The sequence below is a fragment of the Pimephales promelas genome, chromosome 1 (genome assembly GCF_988280905.1).
Source record: "Pimephales promelas chromosome 1, fPimPro1.hap1.1, whole genome shotgun sequence".
Classification (NCBI taxonomy): Eukaryota; Metazoa; Chordata; class Actinopteri; order Cypriniformes; family Leuciscidae; genus Pimephales; species Pimephales promelas.
In genome coordinates, this window is record NC_142769.1 from 9,110,281 (window position 1) to 9,128,677 (window position 18,397).

Sequence of the window (18,397 nt, forward strand, 5' to 3'; positions counted from 1 at the left end):
TTTAACAACACATTTGCAAGTTCACGGTTCTCTGACGTTGGTTAATGGTCACAAGTATACGGAAAAATATATATAAAAAATTTTTTTAGAAGTGATTTATTTTGATTTAAATTATATATAACAAATTTATAATTGAATGAATTGTTAATATGAAACATTATGATTGGAAAAAAAAAATATTTTGGGAACAGTTCCTTTTAAGAGTATTCACACAGTCGGGTTCGCTCTTTACAAGAAGCAACTAAAACTACAATTTGCTATACAAATATCTAAGTCTTAAATACCTTACTTTCAAGTGCTCAAACCGTCAAGCTTTTAACATTACAGAACCTCAAGCTTTTATTTTGGCAAAAATATTGGTAAAATGATCGAAATGTCTTCACACTGCACAAGACGCTGCATCATGACGTTGATGCTATGGGAAAGCTTCTAAGTGAGCCGGTGTCTGAAGCATGTGTGGAAAACACCAATCCCCAATTGCCCAACAGCATAGTCACGTGACATAGCATCAGCGTGTCACTAAGACCACAAATAGACGAAATTCACATTACCAGATTGTAACTGTCTGAAGGGAGATGTTTTCTGGCGAAGCGACACAGTGTCTCATTCCTTCTCAGGGAATGAGGTTACAAACATAACCTGAAATTTTCCCTTTTGAGTGGAACTCAACTCTATGGGAACATTAATACATACACGCACACATATCTTTATAAACATTTAAGTGTCTACTTTTAAACGATCTAATTCAAAACAAAAACAAATATTGTTTGTGTAATCTGTATGGAAAGAGAGATGTCAGTTGTGTCAGCTCATTATCCGATAACGTGAGCACGGCTACACAGAGTGCACACTATTCAAATGCTAATGTTCTGAGACGATCCATGCAAACAGTGTCAACGCTCACAAGTTTAATCAGATTCATGTACTACGTCGTCTTGGGACGTGGTGAGGAATAATCCTGGAATAATTGACCTCAGAATAAGAGCAGTCTGGTTTCGAAATGAAACTTGTTATCATATCCAAAATATCCAAAACAGCACCTATGTAACGTAACCCAATCTTGGGTACAATAGAACTTTGCACGTTTATTTAACTAAACTTCAAACTTACAAACACAGAGCAGGAAACAGGACTCAGAACAACCAACACAAATGATAGAACATCAAGAACTCACCAGAACTGAACTGAAACACAGGGCTTAAATACAAGGGCAAACAAGCTAAAAAACAGGGAACAGGACTGAACCAAATGCACAAAGACAGGGGGAACACAGACAGACATCACAACATAGCCCCCCCTCTATGGGCAGCGCCCGACGCCCAACAAATAAGGAATCAAGACAGTTTGGGAGGGTGGGGGAGCGGAGGCAGTCCCGGGGGAGGAATGGAGGGCCAGGTCCGCGTAGGGAACGGGACCAGGTCCTTGCAATGGCAGGCATGGGCCATGGAACGTGGGCGGACCTGGCCCATGGAACGTGGGTGAAGCAGGACGTGTAGGCGGCCAGGGCACAGCAGGATGTGCAGGTGGCCAGGGCGGAGCAGGACGTGCAGGTGGCCAGGGCGGAGCAGGACGGGCAGCTGGCGGCCAGGGTGGTAAATACCCCTTGGGCGGCCACGGCGAGTCCCTACTGCCAACCCCTCACCACCCCCCCACACCCACCCCAATTTTTTGGGGGGAAGCTAAGGGGTCATAGGCTAGAGTAGGCACAGGAACAGATGACACCGGCTCAGGCACAGGAAAAGACGACACTGGCTCGGGCACAGGAAAAGACGACACTGGCTCGGGCACAGGAACAGATGACACCGGCTCAAGCTCAGGAACAGACGACACAGGCTCGGGAACTGGAACAATTGAAACGGGCTCAGGAACAGGAACAGACGACATAGGCTCGGGAACAGGAACAGAGGACACAGGCTCAGGCACAGGAACAGACGACATAGGCTTGGGAACTGGAACAGAGGACACGGGCTCGGGAACAGGAACAGAGGACGCAGGCTCAGGCACAGGAACAGACAACATAGGCTTGGGAACAGGAACAGAGGACACAGGCTCAGGCACAGGAACAGACGACATAGGCTTGGGAACAGGAACAGAGGACACAGGCTCAGGCACAGGAACAGACGACATAGGCTTGGGAACAGGAACAGAGGACACAGGCTCAGGTACAGGAACAGAGGACACAGGCTCAGGTACAGGAACAGACAACATAGGCTTGGGAACAGGAACAGACGACACAGACTCGGAAACAGGAACAAACACCGGCTCGGGAACAGGAACAGAGAGCGTGGCGGTGGCCATCTTGTCCGGAGACACTGATTTGGCAGAAGTGACATGAATAGTTTCTGGATCGGCAATCACTGGCGCACCACACCACACCTGTGCTTCAACCCACCTGTAGAGGAGACGCAATAATACAGGAAAAAGGCAGAGGAGGAGGAGCCTGGCAGGTCCCTGACACCTGCCGAACAACTCTATAGGGACCTATGTATTTTGCAAGAAAAGGAGAATTGGCTATCGGCAATAATGCCAGAACCTGATCACCAGGACTGAACACTTTTGGCTCAGCCCAACGGTCATACCAACTCTTCATTTTCTGTTGAGCTTTAGTCAGGTTGTCAGTCGCCATCTCATTGGGCTAAAAACATCTTATGATGAAAACCATTAACATAGTCCAACAAGTTAACAGGAGACTCAGGAAACTTCAGCAACTTTGACCAAAAACCAAATCATTGGGTGAGAATCCCGTGCTTTCCTGTGTTACCTCTCGTGCCACCAACATTAGCCATGGAAGCCCTTCCTCCCAGTCTCTATTAAGCTCAACACAATAACCCCTGAGAAGCGACTTCAATGTCTGATGAAAACGCTCCAGAGCACCTTGATTCTTGGCTTGATAAGCGCTACTACTCTGATGTTTCACATGCAACTGCTCAAGCACCTCTCTAAACATGTGTGACATAAAGTTGGAGCCTCTATCTCACTGAATAGTGTGAGGGATACCAAAGAAGGAAATATACTGGGAAAGGGCATTCACCACCGATCTGGTAGAGTTTGTATGCAAAGCATAGGCAGCAGGGTATCGGGTAGACTGACACATCACCGTCAACATGTAAACACAATCAATAAACAAATGTTCAATGGTTTCCCTATAGTTGGAATAGGGTAAAGTGGAGGCCAATAGAAGTACTTCATAAGAGACGCACAAACAGGAGCAATACCCTCCCCCCATCCAATGAAAGCCTACCTTCAGCAGCCAGTCTCAGCCGTTCTAAAGCCACATTACGTTCACTTTTTATTCTCTCCATTTCCGCTTCGTTCCGCTATGAGTTTTTCATTGCAAGTGTGGACACAACACTGCGCATCAAGACGAGACAAATGGAGCTGCCCTGTAAAAAACACTGATCCCCTTCATGCATATCCCAAGGACAGAGATTTTTATTACACAATATCAGCGGCATCTAAACTCCCCCCAAAAAATGCCTCCACGACGGTGCCCTATGCCCAGGATAGCACAAAAACTATAAACTAAAATAACAAAACAAAATAACAAACAAGCCATAATGGGCACTCGCAATACTCTGAGGCCCCATTTACACAAAGGGAAAACGCAGATATGTCCCCTGTGGATTGGCCTCTCGTTTACACGAAACCCCTGTTTTTTATCACAGAAAACGATTATTTCTAAAAAACTCTGGCCAAAGTGGAGATTTCTGAAAACGCCGGTTATGTGTTGTCCTGTGAACTGGGAGAAACGGCGTTTTAGGTTCTCTCTTGTCGATTCTGAGGATTCTGACTGGCTTGCATGGCTTTATCCTTAACCCCTACACTGCCGCCAATAGGTTTGGCATACTTATGATGGCGTTCGAAGGCGTATTTATGCGGGTGTGTGAACGATGTTATTTTTGAAAATGGAGAGGAGGCCTGATAATTACGTTATCCAAAACTTTTTCAACAAACTCAATGTTGTAAACGCAATGCTGGCCCACACTTACCAAACAATGCCAAGCAAATCACTGCCGATTCTTCCACCTGGCTCACTTCAAACACGGCCAAGGCACAAGTTAACACAATTTTCTCCTTCTCTCACGCACACACAGTGAAACTAAAAATTAATTGGGTTCAGAAATTGTGCTAAACTAATCCACATGCGTCTTCCCAATGATTCAAAACCACGCTCAATGAATTGTATCGGATCTTCGCAGGATCTGTATACAGCGCTTTCAAAATCAAACCCAATTGAGCATTGCATTAATGAAAAAATGCATATTTACCAATGTTGTTTCAGATCCTTGACAAGTCTCCAATCTGTTGCATCCTGCAAATTCTAGGCTATGTAATCAGAGAGGGAAGGCAACACGGAATAAAGAAATATATTTATTATAGAAAAAGAATTAACAACGTAGGTTATGTAAAGTCAGTATATATGTTAGGATGGGAAATAAAAGTGTACCGGAACCGGAATCTTTGCACTGTCTTCAGACACCGGCTCATGCAGAAGTGTTCCCATAGCGCCAAAGTCATTACGCAGCATTGAGTTCCACTCAAAAGGGAACTTCTTCGATTTGATAATCTTGATTTAATAATATATACATGTATATTGCTATTTTAGTTTTATTTCAATGAATTCTGCAGCCCAATTCGGTTATTTCTACGTTACATTCAGTTGAATGAATTCATTAGCTTTTCATCAACTCATGAATCCCCTGCAGTTCCCTCATGAACACCTGCTTACAAAACAGGTGACCTTATTAAAATAATATAAATTGCTTTATACTATTTCTTTTCTATTTTTTGTCCTCTCTCACATGTACCAATATACTCACCAAAATCAAGGCCAACACTGAGAAGATGTAGTACAACGAGTCTCTGAACATAGGCCACCAGGTAAGGACCACCGTCTAGGGCACAAATGGACACACGAGAAACTGTGGTAACATTTTCATTTCAAGTGTTCTTATTCCAAGTGTCAGCTCATAATTCTGACTTTTTTTCTTGCAATTACAAGTTTATTTTTTCACAATTCTGAATTTTTCTTGCAAAATTAATTTGTACTTTCTTCACATAATTTTATGCTTATGCTAAGATTTTCTCAAAAACTGAGAGGAATGAATGATGAGGTCAGATTGGTAGATCATAATGTATACCTGACGGGCAAAGATGCCACACACTCCAATGATGACCAGTATGTTGAAGACAGCTGACCCTACAATGGTGCCTACTCCGACATCCCCCTCTGTGATAAATACACCTGCCATCAAGCACATGAACAATGGTCACAATGTGGCAGAGGAATTACATTACACAGAAATTTCACATTTTACACCTTGATGTTGTTCCAAACCTGTATAAATTTCATCCAAAGAACACAAAAGGATTCACTTTTGAAGAATGTTCCAACTTTTTTCTGAAGGAATATAATAACTTTGAAGGTAACAAACTGAAAGATTAACTATATATTCATTTGAACAATATTTTCAGTAAATAAGGACTTAAATGTTATGAAGTGGGAGGATAGACGAACCCAAAAGCAGACTGATAGCTCAACACAGAATTTATTCAAGACAAAACAGAAAATAAAACCCACGAGGGGGCAAAACAAGACTGGGTAGAAAACACTAGACTTAGACTTAGGTCAAGACACAAACAATCCTAAGATGCGAACAGACTCTAGACTAACAGTTAACTCAAGGAATTACTCACTGCAAACTTCACAAAACATCAACCCGATCTCACGGCAGGTTTCACAATGAACCGACACAGGACAGCAAACACAAGGGGATTATAAAGGGAACACTAATGACAAAGACAGGTGAAACTGACTAGACAATAATCACAAGACTAGGATAACAAGGGGGCGGGGTAAGTTAACGAGACAACACAAGCACATGGCCCAAACAGGCCATGCGCTTGCACACAAAACATGATTCTGTCATGATCCTGCCTCACGACTAGAGAAAAATCAAAGACAAGAAGGCAGAATCATGACATTAAATTTCTGTCCTTAGTGGAGCTGGACAGTCCCTGGTAACTTCAAGTCAATTATTATTTATTTGTGTGCTGCTTTTTTATATATTTTAAAAGAAAGTCATACTATAATGTAATGTTTATAATGTATTTAAAGTATTGAACAGTTTCAATATAAGCATGACTGTTGTACCTTTTAAAAAAGGGGGAAAAAATGTTAAAATGATCAATCGGTCATCACAGTTTTGAGAACAGGACTTTTGCAATGTAATATATAAAAAGTAGTATGTGCACATATTAACCAATCATAACCAGTCAAGTGGAGGTAGTAGTGAAAAATAAAACTGACCAATTAAGGAAGTAAATAATTCAGGAGCAGAACTTCCTGCAGCCATAAAAGTAGCTCCAGCCACATCTTCACTCAGCTGCAGATTCTAGTGAAAAGCATTATACAGTAGATTAATCATGAGTACTAGCAGTAATATGAAAATAATAAAACTGTCTCTTTGACGATTCCTTGTATAGTGTCTTAAACAATGTTTCAAGATATTTTTCTGCACTCATGGATGCCACACAAAATGCCATGTACATCAACCAACCTTCCCTTGTTAAAAAGAAGTGTACTCTATTGTACTTGATGTGCACTTGTAATGTACTATTTACAAAAAGTATATATTTAAATAAAAATATTAGAAACTGCACATTATATTCATTTTAATATTACATTATATTTTAAAGGTACTAAATTGCAACTGTATCATTAAAGGGACTATGTGTAACTTTTTATGTAATTTATTATTTAAAATCAATATTTTTATTCATAAATATGTCATCAATGGTGTACAAATACCTCTGCCAATTATCTTACTTATCCTCGTAAACAAAGAATTTATTATCTTTATATACGGAACATGGGACGGGTAAGTCCACACAGACTTCCATGTAGTTCCGCCATCTTGAAAAACTATAATAGCAGAAAGGGACATAAAGTACTAGGCCAACGCGTTTCCACAACGCGTTTTCGTTCAGAGCCAGTGTGACATGACTGAGCACAGCAGAAGCGGAGGAGCAGAGCGGTGAGAGGCGCTTCACGGCCCGTCAAGTTTAAAAGCCTGCATTGCAAATCCTCGTCGCCAGAAAAGTAAAAAAAATAAATAAAAATAGATCGTAAAAGGAAATGTGACTGGAGTTAATGTCGGGATAGCTTTTTCCAGGTGGATAGAGCTAATGCAGGAAAAAAGATTTCAAGAGAGTACTGCTTTCTTCTTGACAGCAAAGGCGATGTTACAGTCTTACAGTAATTACAAGCTTTTTTTCATTGTTTGGTTGTACTTTATGATATAGGCAGATGAACATTTATATACTCTAAAAATTGCTGGGTTGTTTTAACCCAACTTTGGGTCAAATATTGACAAACCCAGCCATTGGGTAACATTTTTTAATAACATTTTTTAACCCAACGTTTGGGTTTGTCCATATTTGACCCAAAGTTGGGTTAAAACAACCCAGCATTTTTAGAGTGTAGTTAAAGGGTTAGTTCACCCAAAAATGAAAATTCTGTCAGTATTTACTCACCCTCATGTTGTTCCAAACCTCTATGTGTTTATTTGTTCTGCTGAACACAAAGGAAGATATTTGTAAGAATGTTTTAATCAAGCAGATCTCATTCCCCATTGACTACCATATGTATTTTTTCCTACTATGGTAGTCAATGGGGAATGACATCTGTTTGATTAAAACATTCTATATAAACATATAGAGGTTTGGAACAACATAAGGGTGAGTAAATACTGACAGAATTTTCATTTTTGGGTGAACTAACTCTTTAAAAGTTGATGATGATATCTAATGCACAGAGGCTACTTCAGAAAATAACAAATAAAGAAGGCTTAACTACTTATTACAATAGTTCATGTTTTTCACATTCAGGAATTCGTACTGTAACATTCGTTTATTCGTTGTGTCAAGTTTCTGTTTGTTTGAAATAACAAACCTGTTTCCCCGAAGACTCGGAACACTCGATGATGTGCTAATCCTGTCATAGCTTTTTGGTACATAATGGCTACCGTAGATGTGTTGGAGAGCACAATTAGTCTGAATGCAATATACATTTTCACCGCTAGATGGCAGCAATTTTTTCACAATGATCCTTTAACTTTGTGTAATTGCAAATATATTCAAATATATATTGTTCACTGGCTGGCTGTTCACTGGATCGAAATGTGAAACTCTTAAAACACCTAATGACGGCTCCCTCCAGTGTAGTTAGGAGGTCGATGGGATGATAATATTTGCCCAGATCCAGAAAAGTGACTTCATGGTCTCGTCGTTGTAAGTATAGATATCTATATAAAGGCTAGATATCTCGTCCACGCTGCTTGCCAATGGAGGTTGACGTCTGCACCTGGCGGCCATCTTGTCACAGGCAGCTCGCTCACTCGTAACATTGTGTTAATGGTACATGAACCATTTTTAAACGGTTTGGTTTGTCATAAATGTCAGAGATGTAGTTATGACACTGCATACTTAAGTGTATAAATAAATATTCATCCAGATAATTATAGCCTCGTTAATAACGTTTGTAAGAAACCAAACTGTTTGTAAATCCGTCAGGATTTCAACGAGATAAGAGTATTTGTGTTCGTGTTGACCACTCATCTTACATCAGCTTACCTGTGACAAGATGGCCGCCAGTGATGACGAAAGTCCGCCTTAAGAAATCTAGCCTTTATATAGATATCTATGGTTGTAAGGGCAGGTGAGTACAAGATGGCAAAAAAATTTTGGTGAAAACTAAAAAGTTCTGCCTTTCATGAGCCACAGCAGTGAATTGCGGTGTGTAGTGCATTTTTGGTCCTGTCATCTGCCACGGTAGTGATGTTACTTGAGACACTGAAGCTTCAAAGCATGTAGGCTATCAAGGTTGCATTTCATGAAGTTTACGTGCTGGAGCGTACTCGGTTGGTATTTTTATAATTAGTATTAATATAATTTTTACATTTAATTTATTGTCACACTTTATTATGTGAATTATATTATCAGAAAACTGAACATTTAGCATTTTATTTGCGCATAATAGAGCACTCGGGTTTATGGCTGCTAAAAATTTGACCTGCCACAAGATGGTGTTGTTTTCGAAACTCTTGATGCTTCAAACAATCAGGGGAAAGCTTCAGTGCATAATTTGCCCATCCCTATGTCACGGGGTGGTTGCAGGTGAACAGACGGTTCCAAACAATAATAGTTTTAATAATGCTATTCCCTTAAGCAGGCAGACAGATAGCAAACACGATTACACGAATAACATAATTGTGAGCAGACCAGGAGTGCAGGAGAGGGAACAACTTTAGTACTGAACAGAAATGAGGATAGTTAATTAAACACAGCTGAGACATATGAACTAATAATGACGGTAACCAAGGAGACAGATGAGTGGCGGGAAACTGCACAAGGAAGGACATGTGACAAATGAAAACAAACTGAAAGTCCATGAAAACAGAAACAGAACATAACGTTGACAAAACTTATTTATATATTCTTTTAAGGTATATTGTTTCTGTACTCTTTTTAAATGTATGCTAAGTTTACTTCTTTTTCACAAGGATTCCCAGTGGCATGAATCTCTGCTTTTTTACTGTAAATAAATTATTAAATCCTGACAAATTGTGAACAAAGGTAATTTCCTAAAGGAACATGAATAAAGGGAATTTCCCAAAAGGAAACACACCTTCCAATCTCAATGTGTTAATTAACACTCAACCCAGAGTTCATGACATATAGCATCAGTGTTGACCCATGGGAGCAGGGAAACAAGGCTGTCATCACTTCGTTTTCTGAGAAATGGCAAAAGTAACGTGTTGTCATTCCTTTTCCAGCTGAAATGTCTGACAGGTGGCTTGACTTACCTCTGAGATCTTCTCCAGGGAGGGGACAAAATAGTCGTCGCAAACAAGAGCCAGTGCGTAGAACATATAGATGGCCTGCAACAAGAAGAGAGAAGATACAGTAGATAGATAGATAGATAGATAGATAGATAGATAGATAGATAGATAGATAGATAGATAGATAGATAGATAGATAGATAGATAGATAGATAGATAGATAGATAGATAGATAGATAGATAGATATCACTCACACATAGCACGTGTAGTAGTATGGCACCTCTCTTCCGCTGTTCTTTGGTGAAGATGTCCTCAGGGAACTCATGAATTGCTAATGGGAAGATAACACATGGTATGGACATCATTCGAAAAAGTTGTGCTTGTTGGATTTTCAAACCCATTTAGTTTAATGTGTGGTGGACTAGTTGCATATTCAGGCATTAAATACAGTCTGACAGAGAGGAATATGAACTTTAATGATGACAGGACCCAATTCTATTTATAGCAGCCCATCATTGTGCTACTGTCTGAAACCACCCTTCTTCACACTCATAGGTCACACAACACACAACCATATAAAACCACTTTTCAACAATATATAATACGATGAAACAGATAGAAAAATGTGTACAGTGACAATAATTTTACTTACAAAATACCATCTCGATCTACTTGCGTAAATCTCAACTTAAAAGCACACATCACCCGAAATCTCGTAGAATGAACCAATTCATTCCATGAATAAAGTATTCTTCACAGATTAAATGAAGATTCATAAACATATGTACTTCTGTAAAGTTGTTCATTCGTAAATTAATTTTAGAAGCTGGCATTAAATAAATATTGTACGTTTAGTGCAAACAAAGGTAAGGCTGTGCATGTGGTATTGACACATTTACTCATAAGATCATGTTTCTACTATCCACGCTCATTTTATAGCTTTATTGTTGACAGCTTGTCAATTAAGATATTTTAGGATAATTAACTTTTCAGTTGTGTTTCGGTAAAGCACCTCTGACTCTGAGCAATACAATTTTCCACTGAGATGCTGCTTGCTTCACAGACTTCCTTAGGAAAATGACTTATAAAAACAAACGCATGCACAGGAACGATTTGCTTTTCTTGCCCTTTCCATCCCAGACAAAACCTCCACCCCTCCTTTATTTATAATGGTACTGTATGTTTTGCTTTTTCTCATCGATTGACTTCCCTTCTTTCTCTCGCTCTTTTTGTCCTTCTTTTCTTTTTCCTTTCTCTTGCCTGTCATCTTTCCTTCCTCTTCTCTATCCCAGTGTTAAAAGATATGTTTTGGCTGTATGTAAACCGCTCTATCGTGCTGAAATAACCTGGCTCCACTGAACGTCCCGACGAGTTGCCTCAGCGAAGGCAGTTACTATGGAGACGCCTTCCCTAGGGCAGAGAATTGTTGACGAGCAGCGGCAGAAAGCCAATGGCAACAGAGCGAAAGTGAGAAACTGGGTGGAGGATATATCTTTCCCATGGACTTGAATCAGGAAATATGGGAAAAAAGGAGGGACGAAGAGATGACAAGCAACACAGAAGTACAACTGCTAAAAATACATCATTTCCCTCTCCCAGGGGGAAAGTCTTGGGGTTCTGTGAGAAAGACACACATATAAAATGGTGTTTGACTCCAAAAAAAAATAGAGGAAAGTGTGTAAATCAGATTGCAGAGCAAGTGAATGATTTTATGACAAGCTGTATAAGGTGAATGGAAACTTACACATTCTATTTTAACAATAGTTTTTTAGTCTCAACCTCACAAAGACGAACCTGTCATTACATGATTTGTAAAAGAACACATTTTAATGTTTAATGCACCAGCTCCATTTGTCTGGCTTTTCTGATGTAGTACACTTTTTCGGTAGTTTACCTGGTACATCACTGCACCTGTGATGTGGAGTGTTTGGGTACGAGACCTGTGAAACCCAAGTCACAATAAAGAGCTCAAAGACTTGTAGAAGCAAGATGAAATGGCACTGTTACATCAGAAAGTGTGTTTTTATACCATGTGTGCTTTTGTTGACACTATCAGTTAGGTTTAGTGTAAGGTTTCAGGGCTTTTATTAAAGGAGAACTCCGGCGAACAATAAACCTTTGGTCTAATAAAACATCGGTACCTAGTCAATCGTTCTCTGAGATTTGTTTTCATGATAATCTAATATAAAGAGTTTTATCTCTAAAAACTGTTTAGCGTATAATGCTAGTAATGGGGGCATTGACTAAGTAAAAAGAAATCGCTAGTTTATACCACTAACAAGGCTCAAAATAGCCCCACACTAACACAGTAACATAATGAGGGTCCCTACATGCAAAACGAAGCATTGAGAACTTTGTGTACAGACCGTTTAATAAGAAGATACTTTATGAAGACAGTTCACTTCGCGTATACAGACAGGAGCCATCTTAAAAAATAGTCTCGATAAGTCGATCCCCGAACGCCATTCATACAGTTCAGAAGTTCGCTGAACTCATACAGTTCAGATCACTCAGCACGACGTTCGTGGTTTGACTTATCGAGACTATTTTTTAGCCCAGCATGTTCAGCGCACAAGTCCCACCCCGAAAGTTCCCGAACTCTGAAAAAGTACTACCTCGCCAGCAGGGACTTTCTGGGGGGGGGGGGGGATTTTTTACCCGAAACTTCATTTAGACTCTGGTTCCTGCGGTGTAAACACCCTGAGTACCACCCCAAAATTCCTAGTTCTTGGGAGAAAGTTCCTGCGGTGGAAACGTAGCTATAAAATATTAAATTATTATGATAGAAATCTATGACAATAATATCGTATTTTTTGTCAGGAAATCTTTTGAGAGAAAAAAAAAACTCTACACTGGAGGAAAACTTATGGATTCACTTATGTTTACTTCAAATTTCTTTAGAGAGAAGAATTATTTTTAATATTTTTATCACAAATAGGAAGTTGTGAGCATTAGTGAGTACACACATGTACTGTAATGTCTGTTTCATTCATTCTCATAACTTTAGGGCGCCCTTGCACAGAAAGTCTTGAAGTGAGGCATTTACATTTTCATTTACATAGCTCTATAGAACACTATAAAATAATATAATATCCGCCTCATTCTACACTCACCTTAAGGACAATATTAATACTGTGTTTGACCCGCTTCGCCTTCAGAACTGCCTTAATTCTACATGGCATTGATTCAACAAGGTGCTGAAAGCATTCTTTAGAAATGTTGGCCAATATTGATAGGATAGCATCTTGCAGTTGATGGAGATTTGTGGGATGCACATCCAGGGCACGATGCTCTCGTTCCACCACATCCCAAAGATGCTCTATTGGGTTGAGATCTGGTGACTGTGGGGACTATTTTAGTACAGTGAACTTATTGTCATGTTCAAGAAACCAATTTGAAAATGATTCGAGCTTTGTGACATGGTGCATTATCCTGCTGGAAGTAGCCATCAGAGGATGGGTACATGGTGGCCATAAAGGGATGGACATGGTCTGAACAAACCATCCCCTACACCATTACACCACCAACACCATGCACAGTGGTAACATGTTCTCATTCTGTTTACGTCAAATTCTGACTCTAACATCTGAATGTCTCAACAGAAATCGTGACTCATCAGACCAGGCAACATTTTTCCAGTCTTTAACTGTCCAATTTTGGTGCGCTCTTGCAAATTGTAGCCTCTTCTTCCTATCCCTAGTGGAGATGAGCGGTAACCCGTGGGGTCTTGTGATGTTGTAGCCCATCCGCCTCAAGGTTGCGCATGTTGTGACTTCACAAATGCTTTGCTGCATACCTCGGTTGTAACGAGTGGTTATTTCAGTCAAAGTTGCTCTTCTATCAGCTTGAATCGGTTGGCCCATTCTCCTCTGACCTCAAGCATCAACAAGGCATTTACACCCACAGAACTGCCGCATACTGGATGTTTTTCCCCTTTCAAACCATTCTTTGTAAACCCTAGAAATGGTTGTGCGTGAAAATCCCAGTAACTGAGCAGATTGTGAAATATTCAGACTGGCCCGTGTGGCACCAACAACCATACCACGCTCAAAATTGCTTATATCACCTATCTTTTCCATTCTTCGTGTGCTTTCACACTGGCAGTTTAGTTCGGAACAGGGCATGGTTCGCATGAAAAATCGCTAATGTGAACGCTGTCATGGGATCCGGGGGCGCACTGGGGTACCGAACCCAAGACTAGCTGGAGGAGGTGGTCTGAATTCGATTGCTTCCGAACCGTGCCGCGGTTCACGTAAATGTGAAAGCAACACGGATTCGGGCACGCATTTGTTCAGGAAGTAAAATATCCTGCACATGCGTTTTAGCTTATTGTGATGTATTCAGTTAAATAAAACACTTGTAAGGGATGATAGTGTTGATGATACCTTGGAGAGGAGCCTGCAGTGTAGTCATGCATTGTGCGTGGAATCAGAGCAACACATTTGGAAATCCACTGTCTCCTCAAAAGAGTCTGTTTGCAAAAAGCAGAAGTCCACCTTATGTGACACACAAACAGTAAACCTGTATTGTTCACTCAACTGCTCATAATAGCAGCAAATTAATAAAAAAACCCATAATATTTACCCACGTTCTGCTTTCTATCATGCGCCGCGGACGTTTGTGATGATGTAAGATGCACGTAAACGCACCAGGGTTCGATAGAATCAAGTTGAATGTGATATCAGACCAACGCTGCGGGGGGCGCCGGGAACAAACGCGCTCGGACTTGGACCGCAGCAAACCAACCCAGTGTAAAAGCCCCCTGACTTTCAGTTTGGAGTTCAGGAGATTGTCTTGACCAGGATCACACCCCTAAATGCATTGAAGCAACTGCCATGTGATTGGTTGATTAGATAATTGCACTAATGAGAAATTGAACAGGTGTTCCTAATGATTGTATGAAGCCACGTCAGATCACAAAAGGGGGTTATTTCAAATCTCCGGCTGACGTTAAGAAGTGAGTCTGGGGTAAAATCCTCATTAAATATTCTCTTTTGTTGGACAACGGGTTTGCTTCTCTTTACAAGCTTTTTCAAATGCATGTTTCATAAGTGACTCAAACTCACTGCGCTTGCAGATATGGAGCAGCATTTACTACAAACTGTTTGAACTCTGATCTCATTGCTTAGCTTCACCATCAAACAGGACATGCTGTGAATATACTTATTTGATTAAAACTTTGCAATTTCATAATTGCACAAACCAAATTACGAATTCGGTTTAATTTCAGTTAATTGTGCAGCCCCATATTAACCTCACACACAAACAAGCACACAAGTGACACAACACACGCTCACTCAGTTCACACAAACAAGTGGCTATGTTTTACACGAAAAAAAAATGTATCACATGCGTGCATACTGCATACTGTGATAAAGTTATTCACAACACAAACCAATTTTTTCATGTTATGTGTGACATATACATATACATATATATATATATATATATGCCACACTGTACATCCCTGTCTTCAGTGTAGGTGGTAAGTTATTTTCAAACGCAATAAAGTATTAACCCTTCAGCACCACTCACCGGTCATGTCACTTTAAAGTGCCCTGAAATGTGCAAGAAGAAATGCATTTTTCAAATGAGTCTGGCTTGTGTCAGTGTACAAATACGTCACTGTGAATTTCACCTCACAGTCATCTGCTCCGCCTCTTGGATACAAGCAGCCAATTTGGCCGTGTGTTTCCCTTTTTCTTACCAGCTGGAGCCAAGTTTAGCTACAATGCAGCTGAACTGACTGAAAGCAGCTCAAGGATGTCTCACCCAGTTCTATGTGACAATCAAATCAAGGAAGTATAAGTGGAAAATACCTCAAATTGTAAGACAAAATTGGATAGAGAACAGGCTTGGTGGCATCTGTCTGATTGTGTGACTGGAAGCAATTCAAGTTTGAAACAAAGTAGAATCAGCTATAAAGCAGCTCTACAGAAGATAACAGTGGCATTATTTAGCCCAAGTTGTGTTCTCATAAAATAGAACATTTTTCTTTTTTTTTACATATGGTTTAAATAGCATGTCAGCTCTATTTATCTGACCTGTGAATTATGTAAAAACTAAGAAAAGGAAAAAAGAAAGAAGTGAGATTAAATGGGCAACTGATATCAGGTAGCTTCATCAGGCCACAAATATGGGGACACAAAGTGGCAGTGCTTGTCTTTTCGCTATGTGGGTGCAAGTGAGAAAGCCTCAGTTAGGTGTAAGTTCCAAAAATAAAGCCTATTTCAGATTGCTGTGGAAAATGGCACTGCATTATTTTAACTAGCTTTTAAAGTACTTACATTTGTGTATTATAATTTAAAGTTCTTTAAGTCAAAACGGCTGTTACTGTAATGGTCACCAACTGGAGTGCCCTTGAGAGCAACCAGAGGGCCCTCCACATCAGACTATTGTCATTCCTTCACAAACTAAATCTCCCATAACTCACTGCCCAGACTCTTTATCCATTATCACATTCACCTGTGTCTCATTATCTCATTATTAAGCTTGGGTTTCTCATTCTCAAGTCTTGTTTAGTGTTACACTGCAATTCCAAAGCATTCTGGGTTTCATGTCTCTTTTTTTCATGTTTTTGGATTTCTTGCCTGTTCAGTGGATTGCTATTTTACCCGTGTGTCCTGCCTTTTTGTGATTGTTTGGATTTTTTGTTTGTGTATGAACCTTGCCTGGATTTGGATTACGATTGTGGATAACCCTTTGAATAAATACTGTATTTGGATCTTCAACCTTCATGTCTCAGGGCAGTTCGTGACAGAAGACTTCAGTTCACCAACATGATCCAGCAGTTGAGTTTGTCTGCATGCACCAAGATAACCACAACCTCGAAGAGCACATTCATATTTTCCTGGACATTGCAAATGTTTCTGAACTGCAAGATCGTGCTCTTGTCGACTTTTTCTGTTACAGGCTTAACCATCCCCTCAAGGACAAGTAAATCCACGATAGGTCCTCGAGGGGCGTTGGGTGACCTTTTGAGTTATGCCCTGCTTTTGTGTGGTTCCTCCTTCACTATTGGGGAGGTTGAGGAGGATATGTCCCCTGAAAGTTTTTTTGGAGAGGGGCATCACACTCCAAGATCCAGTGGCCACAGAGCTTATTCAAGTCACCAGCATGCCCAGGTCTGCCTCTTCCCGTCATGCCTGCCGAGCCTGAGCTTCTTCACGTCATGCCTGCCGAGTCTGAGCTTCTTCACTTCATGCCTGCCAAGCTTCAGCTTCTTCACGTCATGCCTGCCGAGCCTGAGCTTCTTCACATCATGCCTGCCAAGCCTGAGCTTCTTCACGTCATGCCTGCCTATGCAATGCTTACCAGCTGGAGTGCCCTTGAGAGCAACCAGAGGGCTCGCCAAATCAGACTATTGTCATTCCCTCACAAACTACATCTCCCATAACTCACTGCCCAAACTCTTTATCCATTATCACATTATCTAATTATATCATCCCATGAAAGCCTGGGTTTCTCATTCATTATCTGCTTCATTATTAGCTTCTTCACGTCATGCCTGTCGAGCCTGAGCTCTTCACATCAGAAGTCAGTTCTGGAAAAGACAGCACTCATCATAGTCGACACGGCGGTTTTTGAGTGTGTGGGCAGTACCCACATTGGCTCTAGTTCGGGAATCCTTGGCCAAGATGGCTGCCAACCTTTCAGAGTCTCGTCCCGTCATTGCTGCTCTTCCAGAGTCTCGTCCCATCATGGCTGTCCATCCGCACAAAAGTGCCTGGTGTCTCAAAAACGCACTCCCTAAAATACATTCTAAGGTGCAAATGATTATCTGTTATTTCTGTGCAAACCTCAAAAACGCAGATGGCGCACTTCATGTGTTCAGTCCATAGGTATGTGCGTGTGAATATATGTGCGCAGGTGTGTAGTCCTTCTAAAACAAAAATTCCTCAACAAACTTGTCTGGTCTTAAAAGATTTATAATACAGAATTTTTTTCTACCTATGACAGAAAAGGTTGATTAGAGATCGGCCTGTAAGTGACTAATTCTGTAGGATCAAGTTGCGTTTTTTTTTTTTTTTTAACAAGCGGTTACAAGTTTTTGGCACATATCCTAATGACAAAGATGAATTAATGATATTAAGAAGAGGATCTATGACCTCTAAAGCATCTCTTTCAGTAGTTTAATTGGTATAGGATCTAACATACATTTTGTCGATTTAGATGATTAAACAAGTTTAGAAAATTCAACCTCTCCTATAGCTGTGACAACTAAGACCAATCAGACACAATTATTTGTTATGGTTAACAAATAATCTTTAAAGCTCAACATCCCCCAACAATGCAAGAAGGGTATTTGGGTTACCAGGAATACGATCAGATAAGTTGGTTTTATTGCTGTTAAAAATGCAGTCACATGTTCAAGATCGAGACGATGAGGAAGACAGAAACAGCCTTTAAAACAGACTTTCCTGCATTCAGTTATCAATGAACTGATTAACATGAAATTAACCTGCATCCCAGAACATTTTGTGAATGATGTACTGTCTTCATGTGAATGATGAAAATCGAAATGATTTTGTACATGATATTTCGATAGCTGTGC

General features: G+C 40.3%; 2 protein-coding genes across 2 annotated transcripts in view; both read right to left on the minus strand.

Moving 5' to 3' along the window:
• Positions 1 to 18,397, minus strand: part of LOC120491913 (sodium/potassium/calcium exchanger 3) — a 52,252-nt gene that overhangs the window by 19,584 nt on the left and 14,271 nt on the right. Inside the window, exons 3-7 of the mRNA XM_089124065.1 lie at positions 10,098 to 10,174; positions 9,867 to 9,941; positions 6,311 to 6,395; positions 5,142 to 5,245; positions 4,821 to 4,895 (exon numbers count right to left, since the gene is read on the minus strand). Of these exons, the coding sequence (XP_088980191.1) occupies positions 4,821 to 4,895; positions 5,142 to 5,245; positions 6,311 to 6,395; positions 9,867 to 9,941; positions 10,098 to 10,174 (416 nt within the window). The remainder of the gene's footprint in view (positions 1 to 4,820; positions 4,896 to 5,141; positions 5,246 to 6,310; positions 6,396 to 9,866; positions 9,942 to 10,097; positions 10,175 to 18,397) is intronic.
• Positions 1,639 to 2,626, minus strand: LOC148998332 (uncharacterized). The gene is made up of 2 exons (XM_089131843.1): positions 2,580 to 2,626; positions 1,639 to 2,392 (listed from the first exon to the last, which is right to left on the minus strand). The coding sequence occupies exons 1-2, from the start codon at positions 2,624 to 2,626 to the stop codon at positions 1,639 to 1,641; spliced, it is 801 nt and encodes a 266-aa protein (XP_088987969.1).

What these genes read in the sequence shown, in the direction of transcription:
- LOC148998332 (XM_089131843.1), bottom strand. Translation starts at nt 2,626, where the DNA reads ATGGCGACTGACAACCTGACTAAAGCTCAACAGAAAATGAAGAGTTG. An exon ending in CAACAGAAAATGAAGAGTTG is followed by an intron (nt 2,393 to 2,579) that starts GTATGACCGTTG and finishes TCTCCTCTACAG; the next exon opens with GTGGGTTGAAGCACAGGTGT.